The sequence below is a fragment of the Passer montanus genome, unplaced genomic scaffold (assembly GCF_014805655.1).
Source record: "Passer montanus isolate IOZ18808 unplaced genomic scaffold, ASM1480565v1 scaffold10, whole genome shotgun sequence".
Classification (NCBI taxonomy): Eukaryota; Metazoa; Chordata; class Aves; order Passeriformes; family Passeridae; genus Passer; species Passer montanus.
The window spans coordinates 18,788,860-18,809,257 of record NW_024356505.1 but is presented as its reverse complement, the minus strand read 5'-3'; the positions used below and the strand labels follow the sequence as shown (position 1 = coordinate 18,809,257).

At 37.5% G+C, this 20,398-nt stretch overlaps 1 protein-coding gene across 6 annotated transcripts in view; it reads right to left on the bottom strand.

Moving 5' to 3' along the window:
• Positions 1-540: 540 nt before the first annotated feature.
• Positions 541-20,398, bottom strand: part of ICA1 (islet cell autoantigen 1) — a 67,168-nt gene continuing 47,310 nt past the window's right edge. For 4 of the 6 annotated variants that reach the window (XM_039708118.1, XM_039708108.1, XM_039708080.1 and 1 more), the window contains 7 exons: positions 18,017-18,111; positions 15,939-15,988; positions 12,411-12,473; positions 12,254-12,295; positions 8,163-8,438; positions 3,210-3,305; positions 558-1,492 (listed from right to left, as the gene is read on the bottom strand). In XM_039708118.1, coding sequence (XP_039564052.1) covers positions 1,371-1,492; positions 3,210-3,305; positions 8,163-8,438; positions 12,254-12,295; positions 12,411-12,473; positions 15,939-15,988; positions 18,017-18,111 — 744 coding nt within the window. In that variant the 3' untranslated portion in view covers positions 558-1,370. Of the gene's footprint in view, positions 1,493-3,209; positions 3,306-8,162; positions 8,439-12,253; positions 12,296-12,410; positions 12,474-15,938; positions 15,989-18,016; positions 18,112-20,398 lie in introns of all 6 variants that reach the window. The other 2 variants (XM_039708091.1, XM_039708128.1) reach the window with 2 other exon arrangements.

The following is a 20,398-nucleotide window of genomic DNA, read 5'->3' as shown; positions in this document are numbered from 1 at the left end:
GATTAACTGAGGCTGTGAAAGACTTCACCAATGTAAAAAGAAAATCAAACAAATTAAAAAAGGCTGAATATAATAAATTGTAAAGCAGGTCCTGTACAGTACACAGAGCTTGTGATCTTAACTGGCTAGTGACACATCCTCAGGGTGCACAAGGGGATGTCCAGGTTGGACATATGGAAGAATTTCAGCACTGAAGGGGTGGTCAGGCATTGGAATGGGCTGCCCAGGAAGGTGGTGGAGTATATGGAAGTGTTCAAAAGACAAGCAGACATAGCACTGAGTGCTGTGGTTTAGCTGGCAGGGGACTGTTTGTTCCAAGGTTGGACTCAGGAGTCTTGGAGGCCATTTCCAACCTCGATGATTCTATGAGCCTTTTCTCCTTCTTTTGTGGGGAAGCAAAGGGACACCACATTCAGTTCAAATTTTCTCATTGTCCTTCTTTTTGGATTACTATTCAGAAACAAAGGGTTCAGTACTCAACTGGTAATTTTTTATCTTCAGATGCTTGTTATGTATCAATTCCACAGCACACCAGCATTCTAGTGGGAATAAAGTTGTGGTTTTTGTCAAAATCATTTTATTAAAGAGTTAATGTCACAACAAGTTTAAAGTAACACATGCTTCAGAAATAAACTGGATGAAAAATTCTCAGAACAGAAACAGAAATGGATTGAAGGCATGGCAAAGCATCCGTTCCAAGAAACTTCTGCAAACAAGTGCGAATTCTGTTGGTGCAATGGAGAAAAAACTCAGAAAAAGCCTCCTGGGCATGACTTCTCTTTATGTTTATGTAGTGCAGTTTGTCAAATAAGTTAGATTGGAAAGGGCACAATTTCAATGGCTGCACAGACCCAAATTTACTTCTTCAATATTTAGCTCCAGCACAGGTTTTTCAACTGTGAGTACTAACAAAACAAATTTAGTTGACATCTTAACATAGCAGTAATAGATATATTATATACATGATAGATGTTTGACTCATGCAGCCTCTTCAGTTACATGATTTTTTTTTAATTTACTCAAGAAACATTATAAAAAAATAGGTTTCCAATTTGTATTTCGCTCTGGTGTTAACTCCACATCACCCCAGGCAAAGACAGTGTTTCAGCAGACAATCTAATTTGGCAAGAAATCTGCCCTAATTCTTAACCTCATTTTTGTAAGTCCACATAGAAAATAAATGCGAACTCTTTATACAAAACAAGAGCAAATAACTGTACCTATAGAAAAGGGGATTAATTCCCTTTAGTTTTATTATCATGGCACATACTTTATAATTTCACAACAGCATACTAATTTTCAGTTATTTTTTTAAAACTCCAAAATAGTGTTGATGAAGGGAAGAATGTGAGTTACCAGAGGCAGCTGACTCATGCATTAAGCAATTCATGTTCTTTATCAGTTTTCCCAACAGCATCAGGATTGGATAATGGGTCAAGGTCAGCAAAGAGACTGAACCAAGCAGTCAAGTCTTTAGGATTCTTTGTAGATTCTGGAAAGAAAAAGAAAAAAAGAAAGAAAAAAGAAATGCACAGACTTGTCAGCTATTTTAAAACAAAACTGACTGAATGTTTGACTGAGGTCAAACAAATGCCATGCTATTGTTTAATTTATTACCAAGGGCACTTCTGACAAGAAAATCTGAATGAGTGATTGCATTTTAAAACACTATCTTTGTCAGAATATAGAACTTCAGTAAGAATGAGTGTTTTACATGTCTGCTATGTATTTTATATGGCTCCTGCCATGATAAATACAGGAACACTTTAACTAGAAATAGAAACAATCTCACTCTGTCTAGCTTTGTTTCATGAAAAGTATTTGAGTGTGCCCCTGCATGCCTGCAAACAAGCAAAAGGTAAGTGAAGGCAGATTTTACTTTCAAGCTCTCTTAGAGGACTAAATTCCTTTCCCTAAATCCAATTCATGTGACTTTGCAACCAACAAGGTCATTACTCATCTGGAATGAAGTTTTAATGGGAAGGCACTGGCTGGAGAGAGAAAGAGAGGGGTTATATTTGATAGGCAGTCCCCAGCACAGCTTCTAGTTTAATTCTGATGGATATAGACAAACTGTGAATAGGGAATATATCCAATACCAGCTGGACTACTGCACCTCTGTGTCCACATTGATATATGTGGATATATGATATATTTCACAGAGGTCATCTGCCTGCTTTTATTCTAACTGGGCAGATGTTCAGGTTAAAACACTAACAACTTCAGCTGCTATGAAGAAGGCAAATCTCCACTTGCTTTTTTTTTTGTGGCCCTATCCCCAACATGTATTATACTGATAGTGAAATAAGATATGTTCTTCTCTCAGAGAGATAATGGCACACGAAAGCTTTCTTTGCGACACAAAGAATTTACAGACAAAATAGGCTCTGCCTGGCATGACACTCCTCTTGGTACCTGTCACTTTCAGAACCACAGGTTTCCAAATAGCTGAAGGCCATTCCTCTTGCTGGTGCCAGTCCTGTGCTGCATAATCACACTGATTTCCAAAACAGTTTCCAAAACACCTTAACCCTTCTTTTTTGTTTTTAATGCTGAGCTGAAAAATCTCAGGGGAAGGAATACATATTACCTCTTTCTTCTGTATCATCAAATGTGAATGCACAGAAATGGCTACAAACTGGCAACAGAATTCAACATAATTCTGGTTTACTTATCCAGGAAATCCTAGTCAAAAAAAAGCAGGCCACTGTCTCAGTAGATGGTAGGATTATGCACTCTTGGCTCAGTTGCAACAATTGAATTAAGTTTTACACAGATGATTACTGATATCGTGTATGTTTATCACAACAATTTGCAATTAGGGCTCTTCTGCCTTATCAGCAGCCTATATTTTAGCCACAATGCTAAATCTTAGAGCTTAAAAACATTGTATAGCTCAAAGTGCATGCAGATGCTATTCTGTGTGAGTCTTAATTAATATAGGTAAAATAAACTGTAGCTTCAACTCCTTTGTTACATAGTAAATGATTCTTTTGACATGCTATTTGCACTAAGCCTACCAAAGACATACATACACACACATATCATACACCTCATCAAGGTGAAACGGAGTAATCAGGGAGCACAAGATTGAGCTGTAGCTACTACAAAAATAAGTTTTGTTACCACAGTAACTGGGAAGACACGAGACACTATACAAGAGCTAAAAAGGAAAAGCCAAGTAACTGGAAAAAATACATGATTGTCACCTTTCACAGGCGTCTTGTCATCACTCACATTCAGGCTGTGTGGTTTCTGTGCTGGCTGTGGTATTGATGGTGGGCTCACACTGCTGGCTGCCCACCCTGAAATTCAGAAACACAGCAGCATTAGCATGAGGAGTTACTGTGTTAACTCCAACACCTCGGTGTCCGGCAGCATCAGACACAGGAGCAGAGTGTTGTTTATGGCATTTGTATCTGACCTTGTACACACAAAGTCAGCAGTCAGAGCTGCATAGGAGCAACACCCTTTACAAGAGAGTATCTCTAGATCACTTTCATCACCTCCAGCTTCAGGCAACTATACTGTTTTCAAACCTTTCACCTTGATAGAAAATATTTTTGTTTCTCTTATTGAATCACAGTAAATACTCATTCACAGAAAAGCCAGTTCAGTAATCAAGTCGAACACAGCTGTAGGGAAAAGAATCACTTACATTTGGGTAGAAATACCACACATAAGAAACATTTTTTCCAAGTCCAAAGACTTTAATTTCATCCAATGTTTTATACAAAACCTTATTTAGAGACCCTAAAGGTTTTAGTTAATTTTGAAGTAATTCTGGGAAAAAAAGATAATTCATTGCAAAACAATGAAGAATTAAATTCAAGATTAATTACTTCAAGTTAATTTAAAACTAAATTTTAATGAACTATTTTTTTTCTCCCTGTTTGAAAGGAGATTTTCAGCAAGAAGAGAGCAGCTATGCAGGAAAAAGTGATATAATTTTTTTGTTCTACATGCATATTCTATAGCCCCAAAAGAGTAATGATAAATACAGTTAATAAGGCCAGATGAACAGGCTGGCAAAATGAACTAGGGGTAGTATACTGCAGAAACATATTAGGAAAAAACCAGTATTTTTGTCCCTTGCTTAAGATATTTAAATTCATGTGCTTTATTACACTTAGAGGACTGGAGATAGTATTTCTAATTTAATTAATATATCCTTTAAGTTTGGCCTGGTCAATTATCCATCTAATTTGGCAGTATCACAAACAGGATGCTCATCTATGTACCCAGCTACCATTTCCTCATTCAGTCTCTTTGTTTCTACAAGTGCATGCTTTCACATCCTTTTTTTACTCTTTTTGTCCTTCCTCCTGTTACTTTCTGCTCTTTTGGGAGCCCTGTCAGATACTGGCACCCAGCATTCTGACAGGTAATGCAACAACCACATCAGTCACATCAACCCTTTCTCTCTCAGTAGATTATTCTCATCACTCTCTGATCTTACCTTGCCTATGAAAGGTCTAAAACCCAAGCTATGTCATAAAAAGAGGCAAGAAGCGTTTTTCTGTAAAATCACATGAATTAGGAAGGAAATTTAAAGCCACAAACATCCTCTGTATCTATCTCTAAGGAAAGTAACCAAAAACTTCTTCAAAATCTGGATGCAGAGTGCTCACATGTATTTGCTCTAGACAAAGGTGATACAGGCTTGTGAGCCAGCTTCTCGTGAGCTAGATCTTAGAGTTCAAGGTTTAGAGTCTTAGTTCAAGTTTTAGAGTTTTCAAATAAATTCAAATTCTGAATTATATTATCATTCAAATCTGACTGATAATAATGGAAAGCATGGCATTACCCCTGCAGAATGACATACTTTTCCAGGCATTTTCTCTGCTTGTGTTACAAACAAGAGGACATTATATACAACTACAGTAGACTGCAATGCTTTTGTGTGCTTGGAGATGCATTGTGAGGAAGTGTTTGATATGGCAATGAATGACAACAGGTAAATTCAGCTGCTTAAACAAAGAGGGACAAATCCTAATCTGATAGAAATGAATGGGAGCCCTGCCAGAAACTGTCTGTGCAAGTCCCAGCGACTTCAGAAAAATCAGGAACTGGCTCCCGGCGACCTCACTGCTGTTCTTTACACTGGAGTGCTTGGCAGGTCAGGGAGCAAAGCACTTCAGACCAGTGAACTCCTTTGGAGCCCTCCCTCTTTTTGAGCCCCTGCACTAAGGCCTGGCAGGCAGCACATCCATAAGACATGCTGTGGCCTGGCTGTCCTTTAATGAAATGCAGGTAGCTCACTTAGAAAACAAGAACCACCTAACAACAGCAACAAAAAATCCAACCAAATACACTCCAGAAAAGATGTATCATAATTTCATAATGAAATTACTGATCTATGAAGATACTGGGAAAGACTGACACAGAATTTGTATGAAATACTTCCACGAACTAAACTTTTAGTGAGCTACAAAGAACAACTTTGCCTTTCAAAACCAAACCGCAGCCTATCAGTTTGACAGCAGTTGTTGGCCCAAAGCCTGTTTTGGTTTGCCTGTTCACAGCATGGCTTTGTTACGTGACCAGACAAAAGGTTATTGCCAAGACAGCGAGGAAACCAAACAGCTTGCTGTTCAGCAAGCATCTTCACCAACATTGCAATGATTAAATGTAGAAAAGGAAATGGTAAGCTGTGCATTTTCTTATGAACTAGAATATATGCACATGTAGGGAAGATAAAGAGGGGCCCTTAATGGTACAAATGAGTAAGTAAATGAGGCCATAAACATCATGAAAACAGAAAGCCAATGCTCCCTCTGAAAAAGTAGAAAGGCAACTGAATTACAGAGCTGTATCTGGAGGAGAATCTAAAAGATATATTGGGAGCATGCTTTGTTTCTATTACACACACACACACATACATACACACATTTATATGTATTTTAAACCAGCACCTGGTAGCCCCATAGCAATTCAGAGTCCCATTGTGCTGGATCCTGCCTGTAAATACAGCCAGAGAAAACTCAGAGCTGGGAATTCCTGACCGTAACAGTTTATAACCTGCATAGCATTGTGCCTGTTTTACAGATTAAGATCTGAGGCAGGGAGAAAACAAAGCCCCAAAGATTTATGAGTGTGCTTAACGTAAAATAAGTAAGTAATCCCACTGAAGTTAATAGAAAAGTTAATGTGCTTAAAGTTAAGCATGTGAGTTTTAAGAATCTTTATGGTCTTAAGGCCAAATTCACACAGGAAGTATGCAACATTGAGGCTACAGTGTAGCACCTCACACTGAATAATTATTAAGCAATCCTACCAGTTAGGGAAATAAACACAGGAGATGTATCACAAGTCCTCAGTAAAAATATAATTAATATAGTCTAATATTTCCAACTCGTATGTCTGGATATGCTTATACTCCAGTTAGTATTTTTTAAAAAAAGTCTCTCTTGCCATATTTAATGATAAAGTCAAATTCTGAAAGAAAAGTTGTGAAGTGAAATGAAATGTAGTTTAAGATTAAAGCTGAGTTTTTACAATATATAAAATGGACCAAATTTCATCTTCTGTTAAAAAATAGGAAACAAAATCTTGGAAATATTTAGAAAGCTAAAACAAGAAATAAAACATTAAGAAAGATTATTTTCAGATACAATCACTCAGCTGACGATCCTGACTTTTCAAGAGCTGGTACATCAATTACCACAATCTTCTGCCAAACTTTGGAAACCCATTTGAAAACATCCACATAATTTACACTTTATTATTTTTTTTACTCAAAAAGATTTTGGAATACCATGTTGACTGGAATGGATTTTCCATTTCTACTATACCTTGAATGCAACATTACTGAATTCTGATTTTGAAGTCTCTAACACTGTACCCAATGCCAGTGCAAATGAAAGCTAATAGCCACATCAGAAAGGATGCACAACTCTGCTTGCTGTTTATACCTAAAAAATACTTTTCTTTTAAAAACACATTTACATTTAAAAATGGAAATTGCACTGAAATATAAATATATTTAAAAATATGTAAAGCTGTGGAAAACATCAATCTCATAATATTTCTGTTGCTATTTTTAGAAATTTGTTTAAAAACCACGTACCTTATAAAACTACATTTAAACCTGTGCATCATTACAAATGTCATTCTCCCATTTTTCATCTAAGTGCTGAAGCCAGTGAACTGAGGTATCTTGCTTTAGGGCTGCTGGTAGTAACTGTATTAATTATAAAGTAAATCTGACTTTCTTATTCCTGCCAAAATGTCACAGGTCATTTTACCTCACGTATGACTCTTCCAGTTGCATGGGTTCCAAGAAATAGACTTCAGGTTAGGATCAGCCTGCTACTGTCTCCTACATTGCTCTTCCCCAAGTGAGATTTAAATGACTTGGGACAGAGCCCAAAAAGGCACAGTCCCCTCCAGCTGGCAAAGCCCTACAGAAGATCCAGCCAGACTGCAAGGAGCACAAAGGTAGGTGCTGTTGACTGCTTGTCACCAGCCTGCCTTCCTCCCTCTCTTTCTTCCTCAAGGCCAAAGCAGCAGCAGGAAAACTCTGCCCTAGTTCCCCTCTTTTCCCCAGCAGTATCATGGAAAAGCCAAGAGAATTAACAGCACAGAAGAAAGAGGTGAGAGAGAGAGTTGCATTTGTAACCAGCCTGCAACAGAAATCCACCTATATGGTTGACAGGATGACAACCCATTCTACCTGACCCATATCCCTACATCCAATGTATAGCACGCTTGGGAAAGAAAAAAATAGAATGCATCGGATTTTCACTACATAGTTGAAAAATAGTATCCCCAGACAAAATACAGGAATCATTTTTGGTTCCTTGGCCCCTTAACACAGACATCAGTTGTTATTAAATCAGCAAAACTTAGTCATATTTTCTGTTTCAGGAAAAAAAAGATCTCAAAGTTCTACAGAACATTTCAAAAAATTAAATAGAAATGTTCAAGACAGTAATCTTGACTTTAGGTTTTGGGTACTTCATTCAAACACTGAATGAGAAGGGCTAGAAAAACAAATAAGTTACTCACGTGTTTTTTCTCTAGGCCATACTCTGCTTTAATTTCAGGCACAATTTCTGCAGCCATGGCACAATATAAACTCTCACCACACTTCTACATACCAGAAAATCATACTCTGAACCCTAACCCCAACACACCGACAGAACAAAATGAGCTCTCACCATGTAAGGATGACTGCAAGTCATTCATGTTTTGGTCTAGCAGCTGTGAGGGTAAGAAGCCTGATGGTGCTGGTACTGCAGACGATGAAGTGCTCTCCCCATCTCTAGCTGAAGAGTTCATGGTGACATCAGCAGCCTGTCCAAAAACAGCTGTCCACTCTTTGCTGAATTCCCCCTCATCCAGGGAGGAGGCGTTGAGGATCTCATTTAGTAATACCATGTCATCCTTATCACCAAGTTCTGGCTCCAAGGATCTCACAAACTTTTCCTTTGAAGCTGTCTCAGAACAAGAGAGGCAAGAGAAATAACTTTTTTAGACAAAGTAAATAAGGAACTTTGTAAAACATAGCCAGCCTAGGCTAGGTATGTTAAGTGAGATGGAGTATTTTTGCATGAATATTTATTTTCTTTTTTAGACTAAATTCTCTTGGACATCTGTGTTTATACCTTATGCAACAAATAATTCCTTCATTATCTTAGATAACCTCACTGCTCTAAACACTCTCTTCTCATTAAAAATAATACTACATACAAGTGTGCTTAAAAACCTATTAAACACACCAAAATTATTACACAGTCTAATATTTAAATAATTGGAAAATACTACTTTTATATTACTTCTTGAAACATTATATGAAAGACTCAAAAAAACCCCCAAATTGGTATAAACTAAAAAAAAAAAAGTATGTCTTGGGGATTTACGATCTCCCTTATGACCTTCTGATGAATACTTAAATTATTGGGGTATTTCCCCATAAAAAAAGTTAGTCTATCACACAGAGGTAGATTTCTGTGCTGACCAATGCTGTAGTATTTTTCTGTCTTCTCATAAGCTACTGAGAAATAATTGGGGCTCACTTTCCTTCTGATTCCCCGCGCTAGTTTTTCCAGCACCAGAACTGCAGCTGAAGAATCTCTTAGATCACTTGAGCCACTGCTCCTTAAAAACAATTTTTTTCCTATTTTAGAAATGTTGAAAAGTTATATAAAATACATGAAACTGGTAACCAGGATCAATATCCTTTCCCAAAACAATCTGAGAGTTAAACAACTATCAAGGACCCCCAAGTGTTATCTTACTTGGAAGCATTCAGAGCTCCACTGTGGAACAATCTGAGAGTTAAACAACTATCAAGGACCCCCAAGTGTTATCTTACTTGGAAGCATTCAGAGCTCCACTGTGGAAGTCTGCAGATGACCAAAATGGTGGCTAACAAGGCTGATAATGTTACATTCCTGAAAACCAGATCAGTTTATCCTTATGCTTGTTTCAAACTTGTGGTAAGGCACAGAAGAAACTTCAGTTTTCAAAGGTTTTGGCAGATAGCTGAACTCTCCAGTTTGCATTCAACTTATAAAATGCTTTTAACCCTTTTGAGTTGGGATAAAAGACTGACAGTAGCAAGTGTTTGCAACAGGCCATTTTACTGAAACTCAACAGCCTTCTCAGAAAAGTTTCCTGGCAACAGCTGTAATAATTTATAATTAAATGGTTGAAGTTGAGTCAGAGGAGGAAAAAAAGCACAAAACTGTGTTTTAAAATAGACTCATGCGTCAGCACACACACCTACGTACTAAGAAACAAATAAACCAACACAAGTTAAAATTATTTTATTCATTACTGATGTCAGCTGTGAGATTCAACTGCTATCTAACTCACATTTTGATATACCTCTGTACTCCCTGACAGGGCCTAAAAGTTAGAAATAGAAACATTAAAAACACATCAATTCTCCTGATGCTCTCCCTAGACTGTAACTAAAATACCACAGAAAACAAGCTATTCTTAAGAATTTTCAGGCTGCTTTCCCATCTTCAGATAAAGAGCAAAGAATATTAACATTGTCCTAGTACCTCCAATTCCCCCCAGTTATTCAGCAGGTAAGACAGAGGGGTAAATCCTCCCATGGGGGAAATACACCTGCTCTTTCAAAGGCCCTTAAGAACTCTGAGCTCTATGGGGCATCACCACCTCAAAGCTGCTCTCAGGAAGCCCCTTCCCGACCTTGCAGGGGGAGATGCAAAGGGAGCAGCATTTGTAGCAGATCTGCTACAACACAGCCCCAACACCACACGTAATCACAAGTGCCCTGAACGGAACAAATGCAGCAGCACAGCTCAGAGCCAAGCTCTGCTCCATTTGGGGAACCATCGCAGGAGCCCCATCTTGACTTTGGCAGCAAGCACAACATAAAGCTTTACATGTGAAGAGCAGCCAGGTCCTGCTGCAGGGTGTATGCCACCAGAAATCTGAGGAGTGACACGTTTTGTGGCTCAGCAATCTTCCCGATCTTCCTGTGGGGACTGTGCAGCCACGGCAGGGCAGGATAGGGCGTGTTCAGGCTCAGGCTGCTCCCAGTAAGCAGCAGCAGGCTTTACTCTTATTGAAATAAAGGTTATCTAGAAACCAGCCTTGCTTACCGAGATATTACTTATGTGGTATCTCTGCTAGATTACTAGAATGATAGGGACTTTCTCACTTTACCCATAAATCTTCTATTACTTCTTTTCCTGTTTCTGTTTTCACAGCTCATTTTCAGTCAAAATCCTTTTTTCAATCTGCACATGCTGCCCCAACCTTATAAATGCCCATGAAAAAATCAAACCTTCCATTAAAACACTGAAAGAACAATGTGACTATATTCTTTCTGTTCTGTTTGAACAAGCCCCTGGCAATGCTCACAATTCCTTTGTAAACTTACCTCTTTTTGTTGCTGTTAAAAAAGGGAAGAGAAACTAAAAATATTTACAACAGTACATGATTGGCAACACATGATAAAGACTTCCTTCTGAAACACACATGAAAGTATACCTCTACCTATACTGCTCCACTTAAAATAGTACAATATTCATTAGTCTAAAGCTAGCTAATGTGTAAAATTAGGGCAAATGGCTGATATTGCAACAGTGCCACAGCCAACCTTTGCCAATGCAGACACCCCACAGCAGTTTTTGCATTAATTTAACTGTTTAAGTAAAGAAAAAAGTGTTCTAAGTGACACAGCTAAGCATGTATGAGCAATAATTGTATGTATTATCTGTACCTCCACTAGAAAGGCCCAACATGGAATGGAACTGAGCAAGAAGAAAACCAGAAGAAAAAAAATGCCACCATCAGACATGCACCAATCTTTTTATTAACCACAGAAAAAAAGTCATTGTTACCTTATCTATTCACAGATTAGGGCTGCTTCTGCAGATAGCTGAGGAACTTTCTTGGTGCCTGTCTTCATGGGTGATTCTCTACATGGATAATTTCCCCCCCAGTGCAAGACACTGCCCATGGCAAATCCAAAGACAAGGTGTTTGCAAATGTTCTATCCACCATGAAGGCAGTGCTTTAAATACCCCAAAGGCTCTCACTCTGACTGACTAAACCACACAAAGGGATTTTTTACTTTGATTCATTTGCTTTTTGAGTGGCCACAATTGTTTTGGTTGTTGAAGTTTTTTTTTACTCATTCTTCTGAGATATATGAGTGAAAAGTAATTGAAAAATTACAGACAACACTCTAACTTCTTATGAAAACTTATAAAATTTTAACCCAGATATTTCATACGTTATCTGGTAAAACAGTACATCCCCTTGAGCTGCCAGAGATCTCACAGAAGTATAAGGACAGCGCAGAGGATTTAATTAGCTCTCTCTCTGAAAGAAGTCACCAGTCCTTACACGGTTTTAAGAAGACTACATTATTTGTTTCTGATATGTACACTTTTAACAGAAAATCTTGTGGTTATTAATGTATTGCCAAGAGCTGTAGCACAACTAAAAAACCAAAATGAAAAATTTGTGAAATGTTAGAGGAGGGGTAAGGTTTACAATGAAACCTACTTCAGTTTGGCAAAAAGGGTATAGTCCAGTCTACCTAATCTTGGTATCAACATTTTATCCCCAATAAGGTTTACTTCATATTGTAACATCAGGAATAGCGTCTCTGCTGAGTTTCCTTTAACACTATTTAAACACTGCAGCTGAATAATTTCATTGTACCTTTCAGACTGTGAAATAAATTAAGATCTAAGATTAAAAGTATACTTGGCTACTATGACTGAAACAGATGAAACAGACATGCACAATCACATCATACCATTTTCTTCAGGTTGCAGGTCTAATAACTCATCTATAGCACCTAAAAAAAAAAAAAAGAACAAATACAGAAAAATTAAAAGCCACAAAGAAAGATCTGCAGTACACTGACAATCAATATGTAAACATGTAAAGATAGCTTTCTGAAGTGTCTTCACCTGAGTTCTGCTCGTGGTTACAATGTCCTTGTAATGTGGAGATGACATCCTTGCCATCATCAGCTGTAATCGAGATCCACAAACATGTCAAATTGCACTTGGCAGGAGACCATGCTTATAAACAACACCACTATAGGATCAGCATGCAATGGTTGTTTGGATTCATGTTTTAAATGAGTCATGTTTAAAATGAGCCTGGTCACAATGAATGAAAGATCCAAGGTACAAGCATTTCAAAGTGAGGCAAATTTCTGAATAATAACCTGAGGGAGATCTTCCTTTGAGTCCCTGCCTTCTACACCACCCTCTCCAGGCTGAGTGCCCCCAACTAAGGCAACTGCAACAATCAGTCCTCCAGAAACAGAGAAATTTATTTTAGAGGCTTGTACTTAGGCCAGGAGAGTGCAAAAAAGTGCTGGCACATTATCACTCTCTAAACTGCCTTCCTTACAATCTGCTCTTCCTCATGACACAAACTCTGGGAACAGGAAGGAGTCTTCACCCAAGGTATCCCAAGTCTGCATATAAGTAACAGCATCTCCTCTGCAGGGAAATAAATGGACTAAGACCAATAGGGAGTAAAATGTAGAGCTGAGATTTATAGGTTATTAGAGGTGACAAAACACAGCTTAAATTCTCACCAAGTTTCTTAGATGACACATGAAATTGAAACAATTATCTAGATTCTGTTTATCAGTGAAGAGAAAAGATACCTCCCTCTGGTGATTAACCCCATTTAAGACAGGTAGCAAAATATGAGGGATGAGTTACTGCTGAATATGCTTTTTTCTCCCTTATTAACTGTTGAGTTAATAAGGGAGAAAATTAAGTCTGTACCTCTAAGAGCAGAGGACGGGCTTGCCCACAGTATTGCCAGAACTGGAAGGCCCATCTGCTGGAAGCCTCACACAAGAGGCTGGAAAGGTGTAACAGAATTCTCTATTGTGAAATAAAAACTGAATCCCAAACTATTTCAAGACAATTGCTAATCCCTTCCAAGAGAACTTCAAGGTGTGTTCAGAACCAAAGGAAACAGAACAGCTTGCTGTTTGTATAATTATCTTCATAAGGCTTTGCTAGGACAGAAATGTGCTCCAAGCACAAGAATCAGCTGGTCATTTAAGAGCCCATGAGCACATCTGATTACACTATATATAGATATAGACAGCAGAGGGATAAAAACATATGAACTAATATACATGATGCTTTCATAAAAACATAATGCACAAGGCTAAATGGGAAAATCCCAACCTTAAACTGTCTGGCAGAGGGGAAAGGAAAATCAGAAAGAGAAGTTCATGACAGGTGGGATATGGATGGCTACAATTCTGTAATGAAAAAGGTACAACTGTTGCCCAAAGCCTGTCTTAGTTGAGTGGTAAACATCATGGAGCCAATCTTAAAGGCATCTCTAGCATAGTAAGGGAAAATGCAGAGCAAACAATAAAAAAATGAAGTTATGAAGTAGAAGTAGTTGGTGAGGAAAACTAAGAAGCAACATAGCTCCCTCACTAGAAGCACTGTATCTGTATGACTTTAGAATATAAAGGGTAATTCAAGAAAAAAAAATCTCAGCAATGGCACAGACCTGCTGGTGTATGAAGATGGAAAAATTTAGAAGACCAATTAGAAATATTTCAAAACACTTCAGCTCCTTTTAGGGGTGATGAAGACAGAGTCAGAACAAGGTATTATAGTGAAATATTTCAGAGTCTGTAAGTAACTGAGATTCTAGAAAACATCTGCTAAGAAAATATAAGTCAGGTTTGTACCCATATATATTAAAATACCTTGTCAAAGATCAGTCTGATATAATTAATAGCAAAATGGGTGAAACTTCAAAACACTGGGAAAGTCCTAATATTGTGTCTTTATTACAAAAAAACACCCAAAGAACCATAATTAAACAGAGTGACTAAAATAACTGGAACTTACTACAAGCTGGTAGATCACTATTACTCCCAGTCAAAAGATTAATGGAATGCCATTCAGTATGGCATCCAGCAAAAGAAAGTGAGCATAATAAATGCTCCTATAATAATTTACTGTTGGTTTCATGGAAAGCAGACCTAGTTGAAAAAAAACAGCTGATTTAATTCTTTGATAAAACAAAGAGCTTTTTTCAGTAAAGATATTTGTTTAGAAACAACTTAACTTTGCTTTCAGTCTTCCAGCTGAAAAGTCAGCACTGCGTAATATCTATATCGAACATATTGAATAGATTAGGAATGTGACAACTAACAGATGTCAAAAACACGTTGTTAGGAGGAATAATTGCAGAGCAGAAGTGTTTCTAGTTTAGATCTGCAAAGCTTTACTGTTTTATCCATTGCTAGTCAATGGCTTTAGCAGTCATCTGGAAGTAAACACAAAATCACTCTAGAAAAAAAATATGCAAACAACTAACAGACTATTAGAGGTGGTCAGTCAGTCTACTCATTCTGTTGCTGTAGTCAGAGGTGGGAAAATTCAGTAACACCAAGCTGTAAGTTACATCTCCAGGACTAAGGCATAAAAGCCATGCTGTAGAAAGGACAAATGAATCCTGGAAAGCTATGACTAAAAGTAACTGACTCTTGGTAAATAATGCATTCAGATACGAGCTTCAAACTTGATGTTGAAGCAAAATGGGATGTTCTTCTTGGATATAGAAAGAGCAATGTGATTTTACCTTCTAGAAACATAAGGGGTGAGAACAACATTCAGAAATATCTTGTCCAGCTATGTACTTCATATTTGAAAAAGGATGTTGTGAAGAGGAGTGGAAACAAAAACCTCAAAAATAAAGATCAGATTATGAGTTCAAGATATCAATACAATTAACCCACTCAAATAAAGATTTGAGAGTAGTCTTGACTTTCATGTAGTACCTTATAAGTATCTTAATGAAGGATAAAATATAACACATTAAAATTATTCTCCATTGATTTAGTAGAAAAAGTTAGATCATCTTGAAGAATTCCGTGGATGAAGATTCCACTTTTTACAGTACTTCACCACCCTCACTGCAAGCACTTGCTTCTTAGTATGTACTCAGAATTTCTCTTTTTATCACTAGTATCTATTCCCTCCTTTCTTTCTCAGTGCATTTCCAGTTGGAGCCTGGCTGTGTCACTGGGTAATAACAACACATAAGGTCATTGGCAGCAGCTGAGTATGATCTTGCTGAAGTTCCACTGAATTCCTCAAGTTTTTCACAGACTACAGTTTAATGACTGGAACAAACTAGTCAGTTATGTGGCACACCTCCCTTGCCTCACCTACTAACCTGCAGATCCCTTTCTTGAAGGGCACATGCCTTGTGTAAGAATTAGGCTTTGGAACACAAGCTACTTGACCGTCTGAGAATGACTGAATGAAATGCAGTGGGATGTAACATGCAAGGGATTAACAGATTATTCTGGCCTTTGATTTTATGCATTTGTAGGGATTTGCTGGGTGAAGCTGATACAGGAAATAAACCAAAGCAAACAAAAAACCCCAAGTATTACAGCATTTATGGAGTTATGATAATATGAAATATAATACCTGAATAGTTTGATTCCTTGGTATGGCTCTCGTCATCTAATGAAATCAACCTTAATTTGAAAGAATAAGAAAAAATTGGAAAAATAATTCCAAGGCTCTAAAATAACAATACATTTTCCTCTTTTTGGTCAAATCATTACAGATTCATGTCATTAACAAATAAACTGTAATAACAGATGGACTTTTGTATTTGCTGGTCTGTTGTTACCTTTTATTGTTTCATTGGCAGGTCTGTTGTAAATGAAAATTAGATTGAACTAGCAAATCCTATCAGCTTCCATTTTTAGTCTGACTCGACCTCTACTGAAAAGTATTGTGTATTCTGTGTTTGCACATTTGATCTTTCATAGCTATCACGAAGGAGCTACAACTGTTTCCCAGCTCCCTCCCCCTCCTTCTCCCCAAAAATGGCAACCAACCACTTAGTGCTTCTCTTTTTAACAGCAACTAATTAAAAATCAACAGTCAGAACAGTTTTGCCCCATGTCAGCAGATTTCTAAAACAACAGATCAGCAGCATTGATGAAAAAAGCTCTCAACAGGGAAAAATAAAGGCACAGTTTATGTGCAATTCTTATACAGAGGTGATCTCTTCAGTGAAGAACACACACTTTCCAACTGCTATCACTTTGTTTAAAACCATTCAGGGAGTAGGGACTGAAGCAGCCACAGGGCTGATGTGGTGGTGAAAAGGACTGTGTAGGCACATTCCTCCTACCCTCTAGTGACAGGACAGAAAAAGACACCTCCCCTGCTCTTGGGGGTAGGACTGTGGCAGAGGAAAATTAGATTCAGGCCAAATTCTAGTATAATGAATGTTTACTGTGAATGGAAAATTCGTGAGGATTTAAAAAGCTTTGTCTTGCGTAATTCTTCTCGAATCTTAGATGTTTGTTTATGATTTTAGACAGCAAAAGGGTGACATGTTTTGTCCCTCACTTTTATGCCAGACAAGGACAAAGATAATCCATAAATAAACACAAGTAAAACCATGACATGACATCTGATGCATTTCCTGGTAGGTACCAATGCACACATCTTGCATAAATCACACATTCATTCTAGAACTTTACATTCAACATTGAGGAGAGAGCTATTTATTCAACTCTATTACTGTCATATGAGATGACACAGATGGACGTAAGTGCTGTGGAGACAACCACCTACCAAATGGTATGTAGTCAAGTCATTTCTAATATCAACAGCGCCAAATCTGAGCAATTTATAAAGTGGTATTGGTCAGTGGTTCTGAATCTGAACCAGAAAAATGACTGAAAATCTGAACCTCTTAAAAATCCATTATTATAATAATAAATAATTTTGCCAGGCAAAATCCACTAATCAGTCAAACTGTTCTCTGCTTTTTGACAACTGATCCTTTGCTGGGTGCTCCATTTAAGCAGGGATAGCCAAAACAACAGGTGGCAGCAGGATTGTATCAACATTGCATCTCCTGGCAACTGAATCCTGACGGTCAGGCAGGGGAGGGATCACATCGCTTTCTCCTGTTCTCTTCTCCCCACAGCAGCCCATTCATAAGTCTCTCTCAGCTCAGAGCTACAGGTAACTCAAAACTTGACAGCATCAGCTCACTTAGATGTACTTTATACTAAGTACCTACTGCTTCATTGGATTACTAACTGATGCTGTATACATTACAAAAACTAATCGCTGCTTGGAGCAATCAGTAATCTATATCCTATTTCCAGGTGAAAGGAGATGCTACTGAAAGGAGAAATACAATGCTCATGTATCTTCTCCCATGTATAGTTGTTTACCATTCCTTTCAATAAAGAAAAAATAAAGCAAAACCGGAAAAAAATAAAAAGAAGACCAGAAAAGATGAAAAACACATAAGGGTTTTGTGGGTCTTTTAAAACCTCTTGATTTTATCATCGTTAAGTTTATTAGCTTTGATGTACACATTACAACATTTCAGGAATTTTTATATTGAGGTAAGCAGTAAAATCAGACCAGCTGTGTCTGTATCTCTACTTATTTTTGGTGACTTTAGCAACCAGGAAGCAGATTATAGACAAAAATACTTATTATTTTGATATACAGGACACGTGACTTACTGACTCTGCTGATCTTCCACTGAATTGGTGCTCTCAATCTGCTGGTCCTCCTTTTCTGCTTTTTCTGTTAGTTTATTCACAGGATCTTGCAAGCTCTAGATCAAAACCATAATATAAATGTAAAGAAGAAAACCAATTAGAATCAGGGAAGCTAAAGTGTGTCATTTGAGACCAAACCTGATTCTAGAACCAGGAGAAATCAAGCAAAAATGGTTTTATACTATATCAAAACAGTATCTGACTCAAGCAGAATTAACAGTGTTAGAAGATACTCATTCAAATTCAGTCTGTGAACACTTCTTTATATAAGAAGGTGGCATGTGGCAACTTCTAAACTCATGTTCTGTTTCTAGTATTTATAAATTATTACTTCTAGATAAATATTTTCAATATTTCTAAGTAAATCTATCTATACCATGTGCAAAGCAGGCCAGATGGCATTTTTCTTTGCTATTTTTGGGATTTGCTTATTTTTTAATTCTCTTCATTTTTTAAGATGAGAAAAATAAATTCTTTACATCTGTTTGCTCCTCATATACTGCTTCTTTTCTTATTTTCTCTTTTTCCCCTCCACAATTGTTTACACAAATTTGGCAACTGCAGTGGTCGTGGGAAGACACTGATTGTATCCTGAATCTGGAAACAAGGGTTAAAATCTTGGATGTTAGTTTGATGAAGGCCAGGTGTGGTATTATGAAACCCTACTGTCCCTTTGCAGTCTGAAAGGTTGTGCTACAAGACAATAACATGCAGTTTCATGGTGAGCATTTTTAAACCAAAATTTGGAGATGAGAACAAGCCAACACAAGCATTATAGACTGACTCTGAAGTGATAAATATATTACTAGTTGTCACTCATGTATCAATTAGAAATTCTGTCTAAAAAAATTAAATAAAGGAACACAGTAATTAGGTAAAGCACATGTTAGCAATGTAAATATTTCTATCTCTATCAAATGATTTTGCTGTGAAGGTGAAAAAATTTCCTCTTTCTAAAATTCGACTCAGTTTCTGAAATATTAAACCATGTTACATGTGAATAGTCTTGACCATTTGTAATTAAATTTATTAATGTTGCCTTGATAGTAACAGTAATGCATCTCATTCCAACTTATTCTCACGCCCCCCCTGACCAAGGGTAAAACAGAGAAGTCACCTTCTATACAAACTTAAAACCCACAAAAATGTAGTGGTTTTACATCTGGAATTTGAATAAAACATGAATGTGTTTCATGAGAAAAGTAAAACGAAAAACCACAGCCTAATTGATTGAATAAAAGTTAGGGTGCCCAGCCCATCTGTCACAACAAAAGCATTCCCAGACATGCTGCAGGTCTTGTTTCCACTGCTCTGTTAACCAGGACAGAGGAGTTCCCAGAAGGAACATTCCAGTTTCTGCTTGGTTCAGTATTTGTCTGTATAAGGAATGTAAATTTCAGTATTTTAGAAACTAAACTTCTACATTTGTCATGTGCTGCAGTTGCTTTTTCTCCCCCCCTCTAAATAAGCTAATTCTGCATAGAACTGCTGATTAATTTGTCATAAGCAGCCTCAGCACCGCAGACATGGTCAAAAGAAGATCACAAAAGAAGGTCACAAAAACAGCAATAATAAAAAAGCCTTAAAGAAATGAACCTTATTCTGTGGTTGCCACTCTTCTATTTGACACTGTTGCTACCCAGAATCACATGTAAGTGCACTTCTTGGATGCTGAGTAAGGACACCAGCCAGTTCAGCTAGATAACCTATGTATGGATGTCACCCTTTACCTGCATATGTACTGGGTATTGATTAGACTGCACTTCTTGTGTTATTAAAATTGATGGAAATTATTCCATTGACATTCCATTCCAAGAAGTTCTGAACTGGAGTTCAAGAACAAGTATCGACTATACTTGCACAAAAGTGCAGTGTAGAGAAATAAAGCAGTGCTGCATTATGGAGATTGTGCTGCCTTGGGCACTTTAACCACCTGGACACCTTCACAGCAGGACTCTGAACCAGGAGGTGATGATCAAACAGGTGTGGTGCTCTGACTGCCACCAAGTATAGCACCTCAGAGCTGGCTCCAAAAAGGGTTAGGAAGATTTTGGACAAAAACCAGAATTACTTTGACCACTGCCTAGCTATACAAGTTAAAGAAAATTATTAGAAATAAAGTCTGCATATTCACAAAAAAAACTTCAGGGAAGTAAGTAGCCTTCTTTAAGGACCTATATTTTAAGAAGCTTCCTTCATCAGTTTCAGGAAATCCGTATTTAAAGGACTGTGATCAAACCACGGAAACAGCATATAGAAATGGAGTTCACAAGTACCTTGGGAAGGAAACAGCATGATAATAATGGCAGTTACCATTTCCTGTATCAGAAAAATAAACATAGC